The sequence below is a fragment of the Octodon degus genome, unplaced genomic scaffold, assembly GCF_000260255.1.
Source record: "Octodon degus isolate 3935 unplaced genomic scaffold, OctDeg1.0 scaffold00123, whole genome shotgun sequence".
Classification (NCBI taxonomy): Eukaryota; Metazoa; Chordata; class Mammalia; order Rodentia; family Octodontidae; genus Octodon; species Octodon degus.
Window position 1 is genome coordinate 3972660 of NW_004524699.1, and position 22368 is coordinate 3995027.

The following is a 22368-nucleotide window of genomic DNA, read 5'->3' on the forward strand; positions in this document are numbered from 1 at the left end:
TCTCTCTCTCTCTCTCTCTCTCTCTCTCTCTCTCTCTCTCTCTCTCTCTCCTCTCTTTTTCTCTTTCTTTCTTTCTTTATTTTGTGGTACCAGGGATTGAGCTCAGGATGCTGCGCCTGCCAGGCTTTATTCTTTTCCTAAATGTGTTTAGTACAGGGTCTACACGGTCTTGCTACACAGATTGGACTCCTGGTGGTCCTCCTGTTGTTAGCCTCCCGAGTTGTTGCTGGGATTAGAGGCGCATGCCACCATGCCCAGTCTCAATGGCCATCTCAGCAGGCCCTGGGGGCGCGCTGGCGTAGACCCTGTGCCTGTCAAGCTACCTTTTGAACTCACTATGTAGCCCAGGCTGACCTCAAACTCAGCGGCGATCTCCCTGCCCCAGGCTCACAAGTGCTGTCTCCTGGTACTTTGTAAAGTGCACAAATAGGGGCCGGGGAGATGGCTCAGTGGAATAAGCGCTTCCCTGGCAAGCGCAAGGGCTGAGTTCAATCCCTGTTCCTCAATCAATCAATCAATCAATCAATCAAGTGCACATTGTTACCCACAGACTCTGCATAACAGACTCGACATTCCTCAGTTCAGAGCTCATTCATTTTGCATGAATGGAACTTGGCTCCTGACAGCCCACACCCTTCCGGCCTGCTCTCTGCTTTGTTCCCCATCACGTCTCCTCTGTCCCCCTCGGTCCCCAACCTCTGTGGAGAGGTGGCACAGTGACCCCCACATTCTGACTCCAGAACTGTTGCATGTGGCCTTGTTTAGAGAAAAGACCTTTGCAGACACAGTGAAGCTGAGGGCTCAAGAGGAGACCACCCTGACTGACTCACGTGGGCCCTGGCACGTGTCTTTCCTCACGCTGTTTTTCGGTAGATGTATCTATGTTTATTCCAGAGGGCTTGCAATTGATTCTCTGTCAATCAGCTTTATCTCCAAACAGAAATCCCCACATAAACAAAGCCAGCATAAGGTGAAGTGTGTGATAGTGCTCGATTTTCAAAACATCTTTAACAAGTACATCAGAGGAGACGTACAATGCTGTGATTTGGACACAGATCTTACAGAGGAGAAGACGCAGAGGCCCCAGGCGAAGTTGGAGGTGGGAGCTGGGCCGGGGCTAGGCACGCCAGGGGCCACTGGAGGTCGGACGGCAAGGCAGGACCCTTCCCTGGCTTCTCAGGAGGGAGGGAGCACCACCCTTCCAGGCCTTGGTTTTAGCCATCTGTTCTTCGGAGCAGTGGGAGAGCTGGGTGTGGTGGCATACAACTGTAATTCAGGCACTCAGGAGGCTGAGGCAAGAGGATCTGCTTGGTTCAAGGCCAGGCTGAACTGCAGTGGGACCCTGCATTGAGCCTCCACCTGTGGTGATTTGTCTATGGATGTCCCCAGCAGGTCAGCCCCACATGGCTTGTGCGACACTCGCACGTTGGTCCCCAAGGGGGAAGTGGGAGGGTGGAGGCTCTAAGAAGCTGCCTAGCTGAACGCAGAGAATAAAAAGCACCCAACGTAGAAACTGTCTTTTCACTCTTTTGTTTGTTTTCATTTTCAGAGATAGTGTCTCGCTATGTAGTTCAGGCTGACCTCGAACTTGCTGCATTCCTCCTGCCTACCTCGGCCTCTCCTGTGCTGGGATTACAGATATGTGCCACCACACCTTGAGGCAATGTTCTCTTTTCCACCTCCATCAACCTAACAGCTTCCCTGCAGCAGATACATTCATTCATCTGTCCACTAAGAAACACGGGTTGTGCACCTACTGTGTGCCAGGGCAGCTGCGGCGCTGGGCGCTTGTGGCCCCGCCGGCCTTGTACTGCGGGGCGTTGACATGAGGTCGGCCGGTGAGCCACACGTGGGCACGTGAAGCACACAGGATGCACTGGGCCTGGCAGTCAAGGTGCTGCTGTGACCCGCTCGTATCTGGGTGCAGCCCAAGAACGTTGGGTGAGGGGGTGGGAAGAGGGTCCTGTAGGGGACAGGGTGGGCAGCAGCACCCTGTGCTTCTGGCGCTTGGCTGGACCTGGTTCTCACTGTGCATCCACGGGTTCCCTGAGCCGCAGTCCCCAAGTCTATAGCGCTTGCAGAGGGGCACACAGCCAGTGCCTTCTGCCAGGTGACAGGCCCTTGTCACCACTGGGCGGCCCCAGGACAGCCGCATCTGTCCTGAACAGATCAGGCTCCAAGGCTCGGCCGTGCAAAGAGGAACGCTCAGTCCCCAGAGGTTCCATCATGGATTGAGCCCAGTGCTGCGGGGCTCCAGGCAGCCAGCTCGCTACTGCCACTCTGGTCACCTCTGCTGGCAAGGCAGGGACACTGTCATCTGGCCCTGTCCCACATGCACACGTACATCCCCTGCCCAGTCGCACTTGAGGGGCCTCAGCTCAAGCCAGGCCTGGAGTCCTATGTGCTCACGACCCCGCGGCCCCCCAGAGCCCGCCAATGAAGAGCGGTGGAGCAAGGAATTCCTTCTTCGAGGCTTCTAAATTAAGCCATCTGCGGTCTGTCTCTGCCTGGAGCTAAGAAATTGTAACGGCTTTGGCAGGAGACAGCTTTGCTGAATGGAGCTGTGAGTCGCTTGAAGGTCAACGCAGGTAAATAAGAGGAGAGCGCCCCCGGCCGCTGCCGCCCTGGCCAGTCCCGGGGCACAGAGTTCCCTCGCATTGTACACCTGCCTGGAGACCCCAGCGAGCAAGACGGCCGGGCCCACGTGCCCCCGCCAGGGGTCCTGGGAGACTCCCGCTTTTGGGGCAGGAAGGGGAACCTGGCTGGAGGAAAGGAGAGGGAAAATGGCCATAGGTGATGGAGAGGACACGGAAGGGAGTCGGAGGACTACGGTAGGGGCAGCTGGGGGGTGGGCAGCCCGGAGGCCTTTGGAGAGAGCTGCACTCCGTGTGCAGGGGGTTATGGTCCCCTCCACCTAACACGCTAACCCCCTGCAGCCTCACTGGCATAGAAGGTTCCCAGCAAGCCGGCCAGTGGGGCACTCAGGGTCAGCCCCAAGCCGTGGTGGACAGGTGGAGGTGGCCGCAGCAGCCACTGTCGCCATTTCTCAGTTGTGAGTGTTTCTATGCCAGCAACCACCTGCCCTCCAAATCCTCGTCCAGTGCAGCTCACAGCGTTTGGGTATCTTTATTTTTGCTCATCCTTTTAAAATCTAATTTCTTTTCTTTCTTTCTTCTTTTTTTTTTTAATGTACATAGGACAGGGTCTACAGGGTCTCACAACACAGATCCGACTTGTAGGGATCCTCCTATTTTCAGCCTCCCAAGCACTAGGATTACAAGCCCTTTCAGCCTCCCAAGTGCTTTCAGCTTCCCAAGCACTGGGATTCCAGGCTTGCACCACCATGCTCAATCTCAATCGCTGTCTCAGCATACCCCAGGATCAGGTCTGGCATGGTGCGCTGGGGATCAAACCTCGGTCCCTGCGCTCTGCCCTAAAGAGAGTCTGCTAAGCTAAATCTAATTTCTATCTAATCTCTGTTTGAGTTTCCTCTTTGATCTCTAAGTTATTTATATGTAGGCTTTTAAGTGTCCAGGCAATTGTATCAGTTACATTTGTTACTGATTCTTAATTTAACTTCTGTGAGTCCAAAGGAGTCTGCACAGATCAGAGCCCGCGCACTGGGAGGTTTTGCATTTTGTGCTTTCCAGCAACGTCCGTTCACTCTCAGTGGGAAATCCTTCCTTAGAGCTAGCTGGGCTTCACAGAGGAAGCCCGGGCCAAACTCAGCAGATGTGTGGCCACTGTCTTTGCATTTCTGTCCTCATTCTTTTATATATTTGATGAGCATCTGTCAGTCGCCTAATGTGTACCAGATACTAGGCTGGGCACTAAGGGACAGTGGAAGCTTAGGAAGCCTCCAGTCTCATGGGCCAGACAGAATGATACAATTAATTATTCAGTTGTAGCAACATTCAGTATTATGGCAGTGACACTGGGGTGCTTGGTAGGAGTTTGCGGTACAGAGACTCAAACTCACTTTGGGGCCAGAGCAGGCCCCCAAGTAAGTAGCACTCAGCAGGGACTCTGAGTGGAGAGGGGCTTCGGGCCTTGTGGTGATGGCAGAAGCTCTGTAGGGACTCTTGGGGCTCCAAGGGGACCCAACAGGCTGAGGCGCTCGCCCAAGCACAAGCATGTTGTCAGGGATTAGCACATCAAAGCAGGGAGGAAGGGTTTCACATTCATGAATGGTAATGACAGCAGCAGGTCTGATCTGGAAGTGGGACCTTGTACCCCAACACTGGGGTGATCATAAGACAGCCATTCCGAGGGAGCTGCCATCAGCAGGGCAGGAAGGTGTGGTGCAGTGAACTCACAAGCCGGAAGTCGAGTTTAGGTGGAGACCCGGAGAAACTTTCAGGGATGGGCAGCAGGAGGCCTGGGTGAGGCAGCCTCCCGGTGACCTGATGCAGAACGGGTCACTGGGGGGAATGGGCGGGGGAGTGTCCACCAGGGGAGCCCCTCATCCTGTGGCCAGGAGCCTTCAGCAGGGAGAGGGTGGATGTCGGGGTTCTAGTGCCACCCCAAGTCCTGTTGGACAGCAGCGCCCCAATGGGGCTGACACAGAACTCAGAGTCACAAGATGCAGGGAAGCCAAGTGACAGGAAGAGGTCACCAAACGGAACACAAGCGTGACTCTGTGGGCAAGAAAGATTTGAGCCACACAAGGTGAGCTCCTGCATCGTTCAAGCACGCGTACCATTTCGGCTGAACAGGCACACGTGGCCAGGCACAGAGGGGCACAGCGGGAATCCCAGCAACCAGGAGGCCAAGGCAAGAGGATCGCAGGCCTGGGCTGCAAACCGAGCTCCAGGCCAGCAAGACCATGGCAGAAGGAGGCACGCAGCTGAGCTGGGCTATGGCCGGGCAGCTGAGTCAGCCCCTCTCATTAGCCCCACGATGGTCCCCAGGCAGACGCAAGCCTTCCAGAGTCAGGCCCGGGGATTGAGCAGCCAGAAGGGAGACTCGGAGGAAAAATAGCCAGCTTTTAAAAAAAAAGAAAGGAAAGGAAATCTGCCAAAGAGCTTAAAAAAAAAACCTGACAGGCGCAGAGATTTTAGTTTTTTTTAAAGTGACAACGGCTCAGGTGACTGGGAGAGAGGTTTTGCCGTGGAAGATTGAGAGGCTGCCTGCACTAATGAGAGGCCCTTGGAAATTATGGATCAGTCCCAGGTCAGTAATTTCTGTCAAGTTCGGGGCAGCTGGAGGTCAGAGGCCCCAGTAGGACACAAATCCACGCCAGGCCTGCTCGGAGCCAGGCCGGATCCTGAGCTCTGATGTGGTGAGTGCAGTTTAAGTAATTAATGAGGGTAACAATCTCTCCGGAGACATCTGGTCCCTAAATTGTGATTCTGCTACTGGCTCTAATTTCTCTGTGGTCCAAAAATAGATGGAGCAGGGACACAGAGCCTGACCCTCCCTGCTGACACACGCTGTGGCCTCACAGCATGTCCAAGCCCTGGCTGCCAAAGCAAACTTCTGCCTCCCTCGCGGGCTAAGGTCAGCCCAGAGATGGCGCCTGGACCTGCCTGGGCCTGCCGAAAGTGGGGAGGAAGGATGACAGCCTTCATCTGACAGGAGAGGAGTTAGAAAGGCGTAGTGATCCTCCTGCCTCAGCCTCCTGAGGGCTGGGACTACAGAATGGTTAAGATACCAGCCAGGGAAGGCCCAGCTACCATGCAGTGAAGCCTGGACAGCAGACTGGGTCCGTGCTCAGGCGCTGCCCGAGGCAGAAGAAAACACGGGAGCTGACTCGCTGTTTCCAGGAGCTGTGCGGAAGCCCCTAGATCATGCCAAGTCTCCACTGAGGCCGCGCAGCTGCTGTTGAGGGCAGCATTACACAAGGGAGCTGCTTGCTGATGCGGGCGGATGTGACCAGGGCCCGGCCCTTGCATTGTCGAATGACGCACATAGCACAAGATGCGCCCACTGAAAGTGTAGGAACCAGCGACTGCAGCACATTCTTGGGGCTCCACAGCCCGGTACCATCCAGCTGGAGCACCACTCAGGCCGCCCCAGACACCACCCGCCCCTGACAGCCCGCCCCGCCCGCTCCCTCTGGCACACTCCCAGCCGCTTCCTGTTCCCGTGGCTTGGTCTACGCTGCCGCACAGTGTTGGCAACCCGGAATCCAGCCACTGTGGTCTTCATGACGGGCAGAATGCGTGCTGGTTCACCCAGGCTGCAGCCTGAGGTGAAACCTCCCTCATTCCTTCTTTCTGTGGTGGGGGCAGCGTGTTGGGACAGGGTTTCACCATGTAGCAGAGGCTGGCCTTGAACTCTGTAGCACAGGCTGGCCTCCAGCTGTAAGTGATCCTCCTGCCTCAGCCTCCCTGGTCCTGGGCTTGCAGGTGTGTGCCACCACACCTGGATCTCTCATTCCTTTTCATGGCTGAGTAAGACTTCAGTCTACTAGAAAGACCAAATTTTGTTTATCTACTGGTGGGAGAATATTGGAGTTGTTCCATTCTGTAATATTATGAACAGTACTGCTAGGGCTATGTAGAGGTTTTGGTGAGGCTGGGTTCTCCTGGCTCTTGTGGACATGGAATACGTGGGACTCTGTCTCTAGCCTTTTGGCCTGCCAAAAGTGTTTTTTGAAATGATTGTCCTATTTCTATTTCATTTGTTTCTTCCAATCTTTTTTTTTTTTTTTTTTTTGGCTTTTTGAGATAGGGTCCCAGGCTGGCCTCTAACTTTATTTATTTATTTATTTATTTATTTATTTATTTATTTGGTACAGGGTCTCGCTACACAGTACAGACTCCTAGTGATCCTTCTGTCTCATCCTCCCCAGCACTGGGATTACAGGTCTGCTGGCCTCCTGCCGATACTAAGTATTCTAAGCCTCGCACCACACGGGGCAGAGTAGGCGGTGACTTACTAGTAAGGCCTGAATCAGACACGGGTGGGAGGGGATGGCACACTGAAGCAGGGTCTCCCCTGGTCTCCCTGTCTGGGCCGCCTCAGGGTAGGGCCGAGGGGAAAACTCCAAGGAGGCTGCAGGGGGCTGGCGAAGGCGCTGGCCTTCTTAGTTAAAGAGCAGCCTGAACTGGGCAAGGGTGTGACACCCACCCAAACAGGTGCTGACAATGCACCGGTGAGCATCTCAGGGGACAGGAATCTGTGCCGTTTTCTGCAAGGACTCTAGGCTTCAAAACCACTGTGCCCCACACAGGGTAGAGAGCAGGGGAGGCCGAGGGCCCACGAGGACCCTAGCTTGGACCTCTAAGGAAAGAGGCAACCCCTGAGACAATCCTCAGCCCCTAGGGGCAGTGGCTGGTCCTTCTGCCAGTGCCTGGCCTGGTCGCAGTCCCCCATGCACAGGGAGGTGACTGGCTGCAGGGTACATGGGCCGGGGCTCTCTGCGCCACCGTTGGCATCTTCGGGTCTCAGTTTCTCTTTGAAACCCTCAGGCCAGGATGAATGTCACAGGAAGCTGCTGCTGAGGAGTCAAACGTGACTTGGGGAGCAAAGGGCCCCTTCTCTGTCCTGTCCCTGTCCTAGAGCCCCAGCTCACACACTGGTGCACACACACACACACACACACCCAGGATGCAAATGATAAGCACCCAGCCATCACGGTGGAGCTTGACAGAAAATAATGAGAAACACTAAATCTTTTATAAGGTCAACACTCGCCTTAGCCGAGCAGCTGTCAAACAAGAAAAGAATTTAGCGCCGGAGCCACGAAACTTCCATCGGCTCATTAAACCCAACAGGGCCCGGGCCTGGCGTGGCGGAGGAGACGCGGGGCCTTCCGTTTTGTGTCAGTAATTTGCGGTGGAGGAGGCAGAAGAAACAGCCAGCGCCAAAGGGGCCTGGGGGGCGGCTGGGGAATCGTTAGCGCGCCAGGAGCGGCCGCGGCTCCTAATTGGAAGCATTGGGCATTATCAACGGAGGATTTGCCTCGGCTCCCTGACAGCTAGTGGGCCCAAAATGATCGCCCACTTGTCAGTGTAAAAGACCATTAAAAACAAACCGTTTTGATTTAATTGGAGGCGGTGCACTGAGGGCCAGGTGAGGAGGCTCGCCAGCCCCGCGTACCCAGCCGCACCCCTCTCCCCTGTGTGACTTGACGGTGGGCCAGGGGTGGGAGCACGGCCTCGCCTGCCTCACAGAAACTGTCTGGGAGAGAGGTGAGTGGGAGACAGGAGCTTCACAAGCACAGGCAGCCAGCGGTGAGGTCTGTTTGCAGTAGGGTTGTCAACTAAGCAAGCTGCAGGAAGGCGAAGGGACGGCAAGGACGGCCCCTGCTTCTCAGAGCGGGTTTGGCACTCTCCTAGAAGGGGTCCCAGGACATGGGCTGGCGGTAGCATCACATGGTCACCTGCCATCTGAGCTTGAATGTGCCACTGGGAAGCTCACTGTGGGCTCTGGTCGCCAATGGCCAGCAGGACCCGCCTGTCCTTCAAGCTCAAATGGAGTGAAGGAGGACTTGGTGAAGGCCATGTGTTGCGGGGACGCTTCCCAGGAGTCTTGGTGAAAGGGGCGGCCTGGTGTTTGGGCCATCTCAGCCATGTCTCCTCCTCCCAGTGGAGGCCCTAAGTGGATGACTTAGTCACCAATCTTGGTGTCCCGGAGAGAAGAAAGTGCCAACCCCAACTCCTGGGGTCCCCTCAGCATCCCTTCTTTTGGGCTGGGGCCCCAAGTACACAGAGTGCTAATCTGCATGTGGAGTCCGTGTATGCCCCTCGGTGTCGACGCCCCTTTGCCAGGACCGTGGGTTTTGCGTGTGGCTTCTCAGCATCACGTACACTGTGGGTGCTTCATAAACATGAATGCCGCGTGCCAGAGCTGGGAGAGGCCAGTGCGTTGTCGTATCGGTCACCCCGCCCCACCCTGCTCATGAAGCAGTGATTGTTCTTGTGCTGACTGCTCCTGCTGCAGATGACACTGGCCGGCCCACGCGACACTGACGGGTGTCCTGGGCGCGGGGAGGCCAGGCGGCGGCCCACGGCCCTCCCTCCACACGCCTCCACTGCTCATTTTGGTGAGGGATCAGGCTGGGAGGAGACACCAGATCCCCTGTGAGCTTCAGACTCAGAGCTCCAAATCCGGCTGCTGAGTTTGGCCGCGGGGATTCCTTAATTCCTTTCTGTGGAAGTTTACCTGGCAGTGCTTTCCCAGGTAGCTCAAGGTGGTTACCAGGCACCCTGAGCCTCCGTCGACAGATTCTTGAATTGTGCACTCCAAAGCAAATCAAGCCCTTTTCTGGGCTGTCCACATGGTGCCTGTTCTGGACACGGTGTAGTCGTAAGCCATCGAGGAGCTCCCAGTCACTGCCCAAGTGTCAGAGAGAACCCTCAGATGCTTGCATCTCAGCCCCTGAGGCTGGGGCTCACGGCAGTGGGGGCTGTTGCTATTTCTCCTCTCTTCTCTTAATGGAAATAATGTTCAGGGAGAATTTTTTCTGGGTTCCTTCTTCTTTTTTGCGGCCGGCTCCACCTGCCCCGGGGGCGGGACTGGCACAACTGGGGATTGAACCACAGTTCCTGTACTTGCCTAAGCAAGCACTTCAGACTGCTGAGCTATCTCGCCAGCCCTTCTGGGTTCTTTTAAGAGGGGACAGAACCTTTCCGTGACCGATGGGGCTGACCCTGTCAGGTCACAGGTAGGAGTAGTAAAGTGGCCTTGGCTAGACAGCGAAAGTGTCAATGCTATATTCTGGACACTGGTCTGGGAGAATGTTAACAGACAGGGGACCTCCAAGAGTCTCAGGGTTACTCTGCTATTAGGGGAACTCAGCAGACACTCAGCAAATCTTGACTGGATAAACAGAAGGATAGACGGTATATGTGTGGGCATATGGATCAGCAGATGGGAGGATAAATGGATGGGTGGGTGGATGGATGGATGGGTAGGTGGGTGGATGGATGGATGGGTAGGTGGGTGGATGGATGGATGGGTAGGTGGGTGGATGGATGGATGGGTTGGTGGGTGGATGGATGGATGGATGGATGGATAGAAGGATGGATGGATGGATGATGCCTCAACAATGAGTAGAAGAGAGGGCTTGCTGGTTAGCTCAGTTGTTTAAGCACTTGCCCAGACAAACCCAGTCAGGCTTGCAAGACAGTGGTTTGATCCCCAGCTCCACATGCTACAACACAGCCACCATTAAGGCAGCCTAAGCCCACAAAAAAAATAAATAAATAAAATCCTTCTCAACTTAAAAAAAAAGAGTGGAAGGAAGGTTGGATTGATGGATGGATAGATGGATGGATGAATGAATGGATTATGCCTAGATGGATGAATGGATAGAAAGATTGATGGACTGAAGGATGGATGGATGGATGGATGGATGGATGGATGGATGGCCCAGGGTGGAGCAGACCCTACCTCACCCAGCTGGTAAGTAGATAGGTACATGGGTGGATGGGTTAAGAGCTTGAGATGAGACAACAGAGCCCTTAGAAATGTGCCTGAGATCCAAGCATCCTAGAGATTCTCCCCATCTGTGGCTTCATTACACTCTAAGTGTTTTGTCGTCTGCAATATGTGCACCATTTTCCTTTCCAGACAGTTGCAGCACCCAATGGACTGCATGGGGCATGCAGTGAGATGCTCACAGCTCATGTAAAGTAGGGACCGTCCGGGATCTCACTGAGGCCTGGGGTGGAGCAGACCCTACCTCACCCAGCTGCTGCCATGCAGGGCACAGAACAACACGTGCTGTCTGTCGGCGCTGTCATGTGCACAACAGAAGGGGTGGCACAAGCCTGCTGGTTAGGCGCCCCAACCTTTGAGTCAGACAGCAAAGCTCGTGTCTTGCTTTCCAGCTATGTGGCCAGGAGCCTCAGTTTCTTGCCTACAAAGTGGAGGTCATTCTGCCCATCCTGTGGAGCTACTTGCCCAGTGGACAGCATGGTGTCTGGCACCCTGAGCAGCAGGCACATGCTTGCTGCTGCTGCTGCTGCTGCAGATCCTGCAGATCGTCTCCTGGCAAGGCAGTCCCGGTCTGCAGTGACCCAGTTGGCACTGGTGGCTATCTTCAGCCACCATTTTTTTCAAGAATGCACAGAAATGTGGCTCAAATCGACAGATCTTTACGGCAGTGGAAAACGCAGCACTTATTGGCCCAGGTCACAACATCTGGGGGTCCACCATCCCTGCCAGTTAGGGCTCCTCCTCCCAAAACTCAGAGCTCTGCTTTGGGCACAGCTGAGAATCTGGGGTCCGATGAAAACAGCATCTGACTCTAGGAATTTGAGCAGAAGCGCCACGTCTTTGGGGCCAGAAGGAGTCATGACCAGGAGGTAGGAGGAGGTCGATCTGGACTGAACTTGAGAAAGAAGTGGCTCTGGACTGAATCATATGGAAGTTCTGACTCCAGGGAGATGGTATGGGAAGTGGGTCCTTTGCAGGTTATTAGAGTTAGAGGTGATTACGAGGGCGGGGCCCCCAGGCTGGGGTTAGTGCTCTTGCAAGCTGAAATACCAGTGAGCTTGATGCTGCCCTCTCTGCCCTCTGAGGACACAGCTAGAAGGCAGCCAGCTACAAGCCAGGAAGGGGCCCCTCATCGGAGCCCACCATGCTGGCTCCTCCATCCTGGACTTCTGGCCTCCAGACCCAAGGAGTAAACTTGTGTTGGTGAAGCCACACAGGCTGTAGTGTTTTGTTTTAGCAGTGCAAACTGACTAAGACCAGAGCATATAAACAGAGCTATTTAACAAGGCCGGGGGTCAGGGAATGGCTCAGTGGAATAAATGTTTCCCTGGCAAGCGCAAGGGCCTGAGTTCAATTCCTGGTTCTGCCAAAAACAAAAAACAAAACAAAACAAAACAAAAAACCCAAAGCCATCTTTAGTAGGCTTGGCTCCTTTCACAGGTCCCAGCAGGCTGCACAGCAAATGTAAAAAGTGTACCCCACTCACCCCTGGAAATGGACACTGTGCACACCTGTGCAGGTGTGGCGTTGACCCAGGAGCTGAGGAGGAGCTTGCTAGAAATGCAGGTGCGGTAGGGTCAGGGTCCTGGAGTGTGCACAGGACACTTGTCCTCAGAGGACCCCAGGCGCAGCTCGCCTACAGGACCAGAGGCCAAGGCCCGTGTGGCACAGACACTCGCTGCCATGTGACCTTCCTGTGCCAGTCCCTTCCTGTACACACACCCTGCACTTGCTCCTCTTCCTTGCAGGTGCAGAGGCCACCACGAGGAGCTGAGCTGGAGCTGGTCTGCCAGGCCTCTGAGCGGAGGGCTCAGCCCTGCCCACATCCCTCTGCCGCCGCGTGCATGTGGCCGACCCAAGTCCGGATCAATGGCCTCTTTCCTCATTAGCAGCCTTGGAGCCAAACAATAGTTTAAAAGATGCAGATTTTTTTTAAAATCAAGGTCTAATGCTTTCGGGGCAGTGGGAAATGTGTGCTTCATTGCAAGGGCTTAATCTCAGCCAGAATGGGCTGGCCACAATGCTCTACATGCCTGTCAAAGTCTCACTCCTGACCACTCTTGACCACCCTCCCCTCCCTCCTGTCTCCTCCAGGCAGCTGCTGGCCCCTCACTGCAGTTCTTCACATTTTTTGGGTCTCCCAGGGCCTGAGGTCTGCAGCCAGAGTCCCCACTCTGCAAGCTATAGACCTTGGGCATGGCGTTCAGCCTTGGAGCCTGCCTCAGTTTCCTCAGCTCTGAGTTTGGTGACTGCCCTTGGTCACATGGGATCCCATGGGTTAATTTTCACGAGCACCTGGGCTGACACCTGGGCAGCACTTGGGACAGGTGGGCTGTTGGTGCTGCTGTCGCCACAGCCATCCACAGGTGCCATCTTTCCAGTCACTTCCTCCCTCTACCCTTGCAGTAGGATTTGGTCCAACTGCCTGCATTTGCTTGTGCCACCCGAAGGCACCACTTCGCAGGACTTCTCTGAGCAGAGGAAGGGAAGAAGAGGCTGGGAGACCTCCACTGTGCCCTACTTTCTCCTCAGGAGTCCCTGGTGCCCAAGCTCTGAACACCTGCAACTCCCAGGGACACCAGCGACGTGGTGTGGGCGCCTCACAGAACCTTGGCTCTCTTCACCTGCTCTCTCTTGACCCCGGCATTAGCCCAGTCAGTCAACAGCTGAGTTCTCGCTGCAAGTGCCTGCAGCTGGCCAGGTGTTGGTCCCTTGGTACCTGCGTCACTCCAGCAGTGTTGGGCTGGGTGCCAGAGGCTGACAAGCTGGACAGCCCTTCTTCAAGGGAGGTTGAGGAAATCATTTCAAAAGGGGCAGGTGCTAGCCCAAGTCCTTCCAGGGCCAAAGAGACTCTCTGTAGCTCATGGAGGGCCTATTCTCTTGGGGATGAGCTGGAAGAAGAAATTGGGCACCTGAAAGTCTCATCCACTTCTGAATCTCACCGTGACACTCTTACGGTCTCTAGAGAGTTGAACTCCCATGCTGAAACAAGCTGGCTGCCTCTATTTTTCCAGGTGATCCTCAAAACAAAAATGGAAGTGTTCTCGCACCCGGTGGCAAAGGAGAAGGGTTTTCCAGATTAAACTGACAATCGCCAAAAGCTGGCAGAATTACGGGGGCTGGGGACCCCAGGCTGCAGGGCGAGGCCTGTGAAGTCCCTTCCTTGGCCATCTGCCCCAGTACTACCATAGGCCCCAGTGCTCCTCTCGGACTCCTCAGCCCACCCTTCCCTATCCTTCCACCTCCAGCTCCAGCCGTTTGTGACTTGTCAATATTTGAGCAGCAATGTCACCTCCTGAGCAGGTGCCTGAAAATTCAGTGTCCCTGAGATGCCAGATTATATAAGACCAATTAAGCTCCTGCTTTTATCCCCTGGGCCACTGAGCCCTTCTGCATACGGATCGCTTCTAATGGGGCGGCTGTATTTAGGGAGGGATGTCAGCCCCATCAGGGCCTCTGAATCATCCTCCCTATTGCCGCCGCTTCCACGCTGTGACACATCCCAGGGCTGTATGCAGCGCCCTACGCAGCAACATAGGACGATTCTTATTCCCATCTGCCAGAGCGACAGGATTCTTAAAATACACTCCCAGGGTGAGACCCTGGGGAGGGGCAGCAGATGTGGCAGTGGCTCCATCCTTCCCAGGTCTGGAGAGCGAGTGACTCGGGTTGGGGGCACCCAAGAGCTAACCCACAGAGGGGCGGAGGTGGCAGGGTGGACAGGAAGGAGCCCGCTCTGGGGGTTTAACAGAGAGTTAACTTCCCAGCCAGCTATGATTTGTAAGAGAGCTTAAGGGTGGCAAGGAAAATCCTTTTCTTAGATTCAGCAGCTTTCACTAATCAGCTGGTCTCCGGGTGTCACTGCTTGGCTGACTGCTGCTCCATTTTTTCCCCTCTGTCTGCAGCTCCTGTTAGGAAGCCAGAGGCCCAAGAGACCCAGGCAGGGTTAGTCCTCCACAAAGCAAGGAGGCTGATCTCGCGTCCGGCCGGAGCAGGCGAGCTTGTAAATCAAGCTGTTAGCTTAATAGCTTGGGCCATTATTCTCAAGCACTGGGGCTGAAGCCAAAAGCCGAATGAAAATATAGTCAATTTGTTCATGCTTTGGTGGCTGAACAAGTATGTAATGTCACTGGGACTGGAGCTGCCGAGGATAGGTCAGCTCTGTGAGGAGAGTGGGGCCGTTATAACGTGGACTCGGCTGTGGAGCTCCGGCCAGCGTGGGCGCGGGATGGGAGAGGCACATCTTCCAGCAACATGGAGTGCTTCCGCCAGGAAGGACAGGTTCAAGGTGGGGTGCACCACTGGGGAGACACCCAAAAGAAACTGGACTCTCCCATCTTCCAAAAACCATTTTAAGGGGCTGGTGAGATGGCTCAGTGGTCTAAAGCACCTACTTAGAACAAGCTTGGCAAAGCACAGGGACCGCGGTTCAATCCCCCAGCCCCACATGCCAGCCAGCCCCGCCCCCTGGTGGGCTGAGCTGGACACACACACACAAAAATAAATAAACAAGAACCATTTTAAAAAATAGCCTGACTGGGAATGGGGAGATTGCTCAGTAGAACAAGCACTTCCCTGGCAAGCGCAAGGGCCTGAGTTCAATCCCCGGTTCCGGAAAAAAAAAAAAAAAAAAAAAAAAGACTGACTGGTTTTGTTAAAAGAAAAAAATTCCATGTACTCGCCAGGGTGCAGCAGCATATGTCTGCATTACAAGCACTTTGGGAGCCTGAGGCAGGAAGATCACAAGTTCAGATCCAGCCTGGCCAACTTTAGCAAGGACTTGTCTCAAAACCATAAAAAAGGCTGGGGACGTGACTTAGTACAAAGGCCCGGGCTTAATCCCTAGTACCACAAAAATTGAAAAAACAAAACTCAAACCATGCAGGAGAGAACATTAGAGAGGGGCCAGGGAGATAGCTCAGTAGAATAAGTGCTTGCCTGGCAAGTGCAGGGTCCTGAGTTCAATCCCTGGTACCACAAAAAGAAAAAGAAAAAAGAACATTAGAGAAAAATTGTCCCACCCTCTCCCTATCACCACAGTTACGAGGCGGGGACCCTTGTGCCAGCACCCGTAGCGCTGGCCCCACACCGCGGGACCCTGGGTGCTCTGCCTGTTGGGGTCAGCCACCCAGGTCCTTCACCCAGCAGCACTTGGTAGCCTGTCAGTGGGTGCAGGTGGAAATGGTACCTTCCTAGACTGTGCCTCACTTTGCTGTCCTGGCCTCCACAGGGCCCCGGCCACCTCTCCATGGCCACCACCCCCTCTGGCCAGTGTGGTGGTGCAGCTCTCAGCACTGGAGAGTGCTGAAGGATCAACCACCCACTTTTCCCAGCTTATGATCAGGTGACCAGGGACCATGCGTCAGGAGGAACAGGCGTCCAGCACAGCCCGGCCGTGTGGGCTGATGGGGCTGTCGCCACAGGAGCGGTCCCACTCCCTCTGTCTGTCCTTGGCATCTGTTAGTCCATCTCACTCCCTGCCAGTGGCCGGCAGCAGTCACAGCCTCCCTCCGTGTTCACCACAGTGTCAAAAGCACTGAGAACAGGCTCTGCGCTGCGGTGCTCGGAAAAGATTTGTGGAGGAACGAAGGAAAGGACAGATAATGACCTTCAACTCCCTCACAGCAGCCGCCACTCCCCGATGACCCCAGTGGGCGATGCTGGGCGTGCTGCGCAATCCTGGTCCTGTCACAGCATCTCAGCAGGTGGGAGTGGCACGTCACCATATGACCAAGGCTGCTAGCCCTGGAGGTGCTGCCCCGCTCCCTGCCCTGCTTCCTGCACTTGGGGGGCACAACGTGGTCATGAACTATCCCCTAAGTGGGAGCCCCAGGAAGGACCCCTGCTGCTCCCCCAGGGGTCAGCTGGGGCCTGGGAATCCTTGGATCTTGCCTTGGAAGAGCACTTAAAGAGCTAATCTCTCACAGGCCACTTGGGAGGAGGGGCTTGAGACAGGGTCCCACACTCTACTGCTGGCTGGCTTTGGACTCCCTCTGTGGCCCAAGCCGGCTTGAGCTCTCAGCCATCCTCTTGCCTCCACCTCGTGTGTGCTGAGGTCATGGCACACCCCACCATGTTTGGCTCCCATTTCCAGATGTGGAGATAGTGCCCCTCGCCTGGGCCCCTCTCTGCCTTGCCTGCTGCTGGCCCCTGCAGCTGGGGCCCCCTGGGGACAGCGTCTCACTGCCCTCTTGCGGGGCAGCCCTCCTGGCTGGGACCAGTCGCAGCGGCCACCGCACCCTGCCTGCTGTCTCAGAGGTGAAAGGTGTTTAATTATTTCTGACAGAGTTCAGCACCGACATCTGTTGGCAAGCGGGAGAGTCCATTTACATTGTCCATCACCATGACAGGTCCGACTTTTTTGGAAATGCTTTCTTCCTTCATAATGGGGTTGAGGTGGGGGCAGCGGGTCAGACAATGACCCTCCCAGGGCTTCGTGTGCAGCCCCAGCAGCCTGGGCCTGGCTGTTGGCAGGGCCTTCGGCTGGTGGCAGAAGGGGGCTGGGCTCTGGGGGGCAGCGGGCACGCAATTCTTCCCCTTTTAAAAAATTTTTGAGACAGAGTCTTGCTATGTGGTTCAGGCTGGCCTTGGGCTCACTGTGCAGCTGGCCTGGCCTCGAATCCGGGATGATCCTCTTGCCTCAGCCTCCTGAGAGCTGAGGCTCTCCCCATCAGTGGAATGGAGAGGTGACCGCTACAATTAATGCACACCCAGCACCCCACACATGGAAAAGGCTCAGTAAGTTTCTCCTGAAATTATTTTGTCTTTTTTTTTTTTTTTTGCAGAACCGGGGATTGAACTCAGGCCCTTGCGCTTGCCAGGCAAGCGCTTATTCTACTGAGCCATCTCCCCGGCCCCCCTTATTTTGTCTTTTTGAGACTGGGTTTTGCTCTGCAGTTCAGGCTGGTCTCCCACTCCTGGCGATCTCCCGCCTCAGCCTCCTGCTTGCTGGGAGAACCTCAGGAAGTACTCCTGCTGGCCTTCCTTCCCGGCAGGGGCTGGGGGCTGCGTGTGACCTCCCATCGTGGCAGCAGCTCTTAGGCTCTCTGTTCACTTTACTGAGCCACACACAATGCTGTTTCCTGTGGTTTCTGGCTGACCAGATGAGGGAGTGTGGCGATGGCCAGAATCCCCTGAGCACCCCAGGAAGGAGGAAAGCCCCCGGAGAAGCCGGGCCTTCACTTTTACCCCGAGTCACTGTCTCTGGCACAGCAGGCACCGTGCAGCTGCCAGCTGACCCTGCATCCTGATCTGGGTCCCAGGCCAGCAGCTCCCTGTGGGGAGGACAGCACTGGCCCTGTGTGTCCCACCCCACCCCTGCAGAAAGGACACAAGGATGCTGCATCATGCCTGGCACTAAGTAAGAGGATTCCCAGGGTCTCAGGGCAATGGCCTTGTGCCCGGGAGAGACCACAGGTCCACTGCACAAGTCCTTTTTAAAAAACTAGAAACAGTCGTTGGCTTCTGCATCAGAGCTGCCCAGGCCAGTGCTTCGGTTCCCAGCACAACCTGTCCACAGTCCTGGTTGGGGGACCCTTCCTGCTCTTTGGGGTGGGGCGTGGAGACCACCTGTACCCACCTCATCCACAGCGTCGGGCTCTAACTTCTGAGAGGGCCGGGATCAGCACTTCGGGCTATGCTCTCTTTTTTTTTTTAAAAAAAAAACATTTATTTATTTATTTATTGTGTGGCCAGCTCAGCCCACCAGGGGGCGGGGCTGGCTGGCATGTGGTGCTGGGGGATTGAACCGCGGTCCCTGTGCTTTGCTAAGCTTGTTCTAAGTAGGTGCTTTAGACCACTGAGCCATCTCGCCAGCCCCCGGGCTATGCTCTCTTGTTGACTTTAGTGGCAAGCACAGTGGCAGCGGGGACCCTGGCCACTGACATACACTGATGGCAGCTACTCGGGCAGGACATGAAAGGCTACATCAAAGGGTCAAAGTGGCTTCCCTGGTGGGTGGAGCAGGGCTGCTTGTTCAAGTACATTAGCTCAGGCAGTGGCCCCTTCTTTGTCTAAACTACAGTTTAGGGCAGGGCTCCGCCCTGTACAGCTATCTGCCTGGGGCCGGGTGAGTCCCTCGGGGCCTCCAGGAAACTTGGTCCCACTGCCCACGTTGGGCACAGGCAGACCCTCCCCGGGGCCCCAGCACTCATTTCTACAAAGGCATGGCTCACCCATGGTTCTTTGCCTGCGAGGAGCTTCTGGGGCCGGTCCCTACCTGGGGGCGGGGGAAGACAGGGCCACACAGGAAGGCACAGGGGCACAGGTCTAAGGCCACTGCAGAGAGAATGGCCAACAGTGGGAAACCAAGCAGGACAGGTGCTGCTGAGGTGGGGCGACCTTCTCCCTTGGTGGTAGGAATGTGCACCAGTCCTGCCACTGTGAAGACCAGGGTTCAGATTCCTCAGGAAACAAAGCTAGAAAGTCCACCCAAGCCAGCTGTCCCCCAGGAGTTGTCCCCCCCGCAGCCACAGGCATCATATGGCAGCAGTCCATGCACATGCACGCCCATGTCTGTAACAGCACCGTCAACAATAGCTAGCTTTGGGAAGCAGCCCATGCGTCCCTCCACAGATGAACGGATGAGGAGACTGGTATTTACACACTGTGGAGTACTACTCTGCCATAAAGAAGGACCTGCTTGAGTCACTGAAGAAAAAGGACTCACCTTGAGCCCGTGATATGAAGTGAGGAACTTCAGACTCACAGGCTCACCCACCCCATGGCTTCTCCTATGAGAAACCTGAAGTACAAAGAGCAAAGTAAAACACAGAGGACACGGGGCTTAGACTTCTGCAGAAGGGAGCAGGGCAACGGGGAGGGGATGAGCTAAGAAGGTGTGTCGCATCCACACGCCAACCCCCACAAGGAATACAGACATGGGCTGCGGACATGGACTGACAAAAATAAAAAGACCTAAGGCCAGAGCAGATTGTTCCCTGGGCTCCTGGGGTGGGGGGCACTGGAACTCGAACTCAGGTCCTTGCCCTTGCTGGGCAGGTGCCACGCCGCTGGGCTGTTTCCTCAGCCTATTCCCTGGACTTTTTTTTTTTACAGAACCGGGGATTGAACTCAGGCCCTTGTGCTTGCCAGGGAAGTGCTTATTCCACTGAGCCATCTCCCCGGGCCCTCCCTGGACTCTTATTCAGCTGTTGCAGTGGCATCCACGTGCTCATGCCAGCACCTGCAGACATCTGTCCCCATCCTCACGGCCACCAGCCAGTGGGAAGGTCACATGCCCTGTGATACTCTGAGTCCCAGGTGGCATGGGGCCCCATCCCGGACGGAGGTTTGACCCAGATGGCATCTGCCTCCTTCCCCCATGGCACCAGAATGTGTGCCGAGTCGACCTGGGCTCCCTCCAGTCCCTGCGTGCCCAGCGCTCGCCATGTTTCCCGTCTGCAGCCCGGGCCCCAGGGCAGCAGCTTCCAGGATGCTGCGGGCAGAGGGCTGATTGAGGGAGGCAGCAGGCAGCTGCCAGAACTCGCAGGGGCAGGTGAGCAGGGGCCCAGGGAGCATCAGGCAGCCCCGCTGGGTGCAGGCCCTGGGCACACTGACCTTCTGGAAGTGGGGCATGCGCCACAGGGTGTCCAGCATCACTGGCGGCTTGTGCTTCCGCAGGAGGCTGCCGCGGGTCTCACAGTACTTTCCCAGGACCACCTGCAGGCCGGAAGCGCACGGTGAGCTCCCCTGGCCACAGGGGAGCATCCTGGGGACTAGGAGCAGAGGTTGGGGTTCGGGCTGCAGCTGAGTCTAGGGGCTGTGGGGAATGTACAGCCCTTGGGGCCAGTTGTTTTCACAGCCTTCCAGAAGAATCTGGAAACTGAGTCAGAGTGGAGATGGTAACCATCAGGAGCTGGCCTGCCGGGATCCAGGGTAGGGTAGACTCACATCGCCTCCCAGCCTCCATTCCCCTGCTAGAAAGGGAGTCCCTGGCCTAACGCACAGGGTCCCTGCAGGGCCAGGCCCTAAGCAAGGTGGTCGCCAGCCCAAGGTGCTCTCCTGCCAAATGGTGCCCAGTACAAAGAACTTCCCTTGGCGCCGTCGTGGCCCCAAATCCAGGCTGCCCTGAGCAGCTTACGGAGCTGGGGGTCCCTGGGCAGCCTGGTTTCACACGCTGCCCATCACACCCAACTGGGGGAGAGGTCAGACAGCTCTGAGGCATCCCGGCCCACGGCCTGGCAGGCTCACAGCCATGGGGTCTCTAACCTCCACCCACCTGTCGCCCTTCTTCCCAGAAGTAGGTTGATGCTCTGGCCTCCTGCAGCAGGGCCTGAGCCCCTCACTCTAGGGGGGCTGTGTCCAGGGTGGGTGGGGGTGGGGCTGCCTCCTGATCGCGAAGGTGCAGGTGCGCAGGGCCTTGCTAGGTTTTCCGATGGTTGCCCTCTGTGACTCCTGTCTGGCCCCTCCCCTTCTCCATGGCTGCCACCTCTTCCTCAAGCCCAGCATGAAAACACATAGAGTTGACAGCGTCTCTGGCTCTCCATTTCCTGTATCAGGTGAACCAGGCCCTGCATCTCTCCTGTTGCAAATCTGCCTTTTGTACCCAGGCCGCAGCCCTGGACCCCGGTGGTAAAGTGAAGACGCTTTTCCTGCCCCGACAAAGGCTCAGTGATCGCAGCACCAGTGTTGTCTGACCCCTTTCCGGGCCCATTTTGCAAGTGGAGACCTCCAGGAAGTGGCGATTCTTGAAGCCACATGCCCACCCAGAGCTGGGCCACGCTGGGGTGCAGTCACCCACACTGGCTGCCGCTGGGGTCACTGCTTTAGGGGCAGGGCTGTGGGCTTCGAAGTGGTCGCCTGGCATCAGGAGAAGGGACGCAGGGGGGCCAGTGATTGTGAATCTGCTATGGATACTGGGCTGCAGTGAATAGCTGCTCATTAAAACAGCTCTGGCTAGGGGTGGCAGTACACACCTGTAACCCCAACATGTGCTGAGGCAGGGGGGCTGCTATGTGTTCAAGGCCAGCCTGGGCCACATAGTGAGACCCTGTCTCAAAACAAAACAAAACACCCCCCTTCCCCCAGTTCTCCATGGGGCTTGGTGTGATCGCTACCATCACAGCTCAGCTCTCAGAGCTGTGCGCAAGCACCCTGCTAGGCCACTTGCAAGGCGTTTCCGCTCTGCTGTGCTCTCCCGAGTGGCAGACTGCCAGGCCGAGCCAAGGGGCGCTGTGCCTGTCTGTCCTCAGGACAGAGACACTGTCACCATCCACAGGTGCTTCTGTAGTCAGTAGACGGGTCCTCCCAGAGCCACACCCCAGGCCAGACACACCTGGCTCTGGTGCCCATGGATACTTTGTGGCTCCGAGCCTCAGTGGCCCCATAGAAATGAAGCAGCTGAGACAGGAAGAGGAGATGCCGACCTGATGGGGTTCCTGGCAGGAACTTGGGCTGTGCTTGGCCCACCTCTCCGCACACGGGACCAGGGCTCAAGTGCTGGCTATGACTGGGGGACAACCAGAGAGGCTGCGCTTTCCATGTGACCTAGAAGGTGCGGTGAATCCCTCCCTCCCTCCCTTCGTCTGTCCTTTGGGATGGACCCTGGGGCCTCACACACACTGGGCAAGCGCTCTACCACTAAGCTACAGCTCCCAGTCCTTTTTATTTATTTATTTTTTTTTAGTGTGAGACAGATGGTCACTACATTCCCCAGGCCAGCCTCAGACTTCCCATCCTCCTGCCTCAGCCTTCTGGATAGCTGGGATCACAGGTCTCTTGGAGTCTTTTCTTTTCTTTCCTTCTTTCATTTATTCATTCAGTCTTTCTTTCTTTTTGGTTTTTTGTTTGTTTGTTTCTTTGTAGTACCAGGGATTGAACTCAGGACCTTGCACTTGCCAGGCAAGCTCTTATTCTACTGAGCTATCTCTCCAGCTCATTCTTTTTGTTGCCATTCCAAAAATATCTTTTTGTTTTCAGCTTCTTTTTCTTCTTCTTCTTCTTCTTCTTCTTCTTCTTCTTCTTCTTCTTCTTCTTCTT

General features: G+C 55.8%; 1 protein-coding gene across 2 annotated transcripts in view; it reads right to left on the bottom strand.

Moving 5' to 3' along the window:
- Nucleotides 1-22368, bottom strand: part of Cfap77 (cilia and flagella associated protein 77) — a 134452-nt gene that overhangs the window by 4239 nt on the left and 107845 nt on the right. Inside the window, exons 5-6 of one of the 2 annotated variants that reach the window (XM_023700544.1) lie at nt 19948-20049; nt 19058-19132 (exon numbers count right to left, since the gene is read on the bottom strand). In XM_023700544.1, the coding sequence (XP_023556312.1) occupies nt 19058-19132; nt 19948-20049 (177 nt within the window). The remainder of the gene's footprint in view (nt 1-19057; nt 19133-19947; nt 20050-22368) is intronic. The other variant, XM_004640435.2, reaches the window with a different exon arrangement.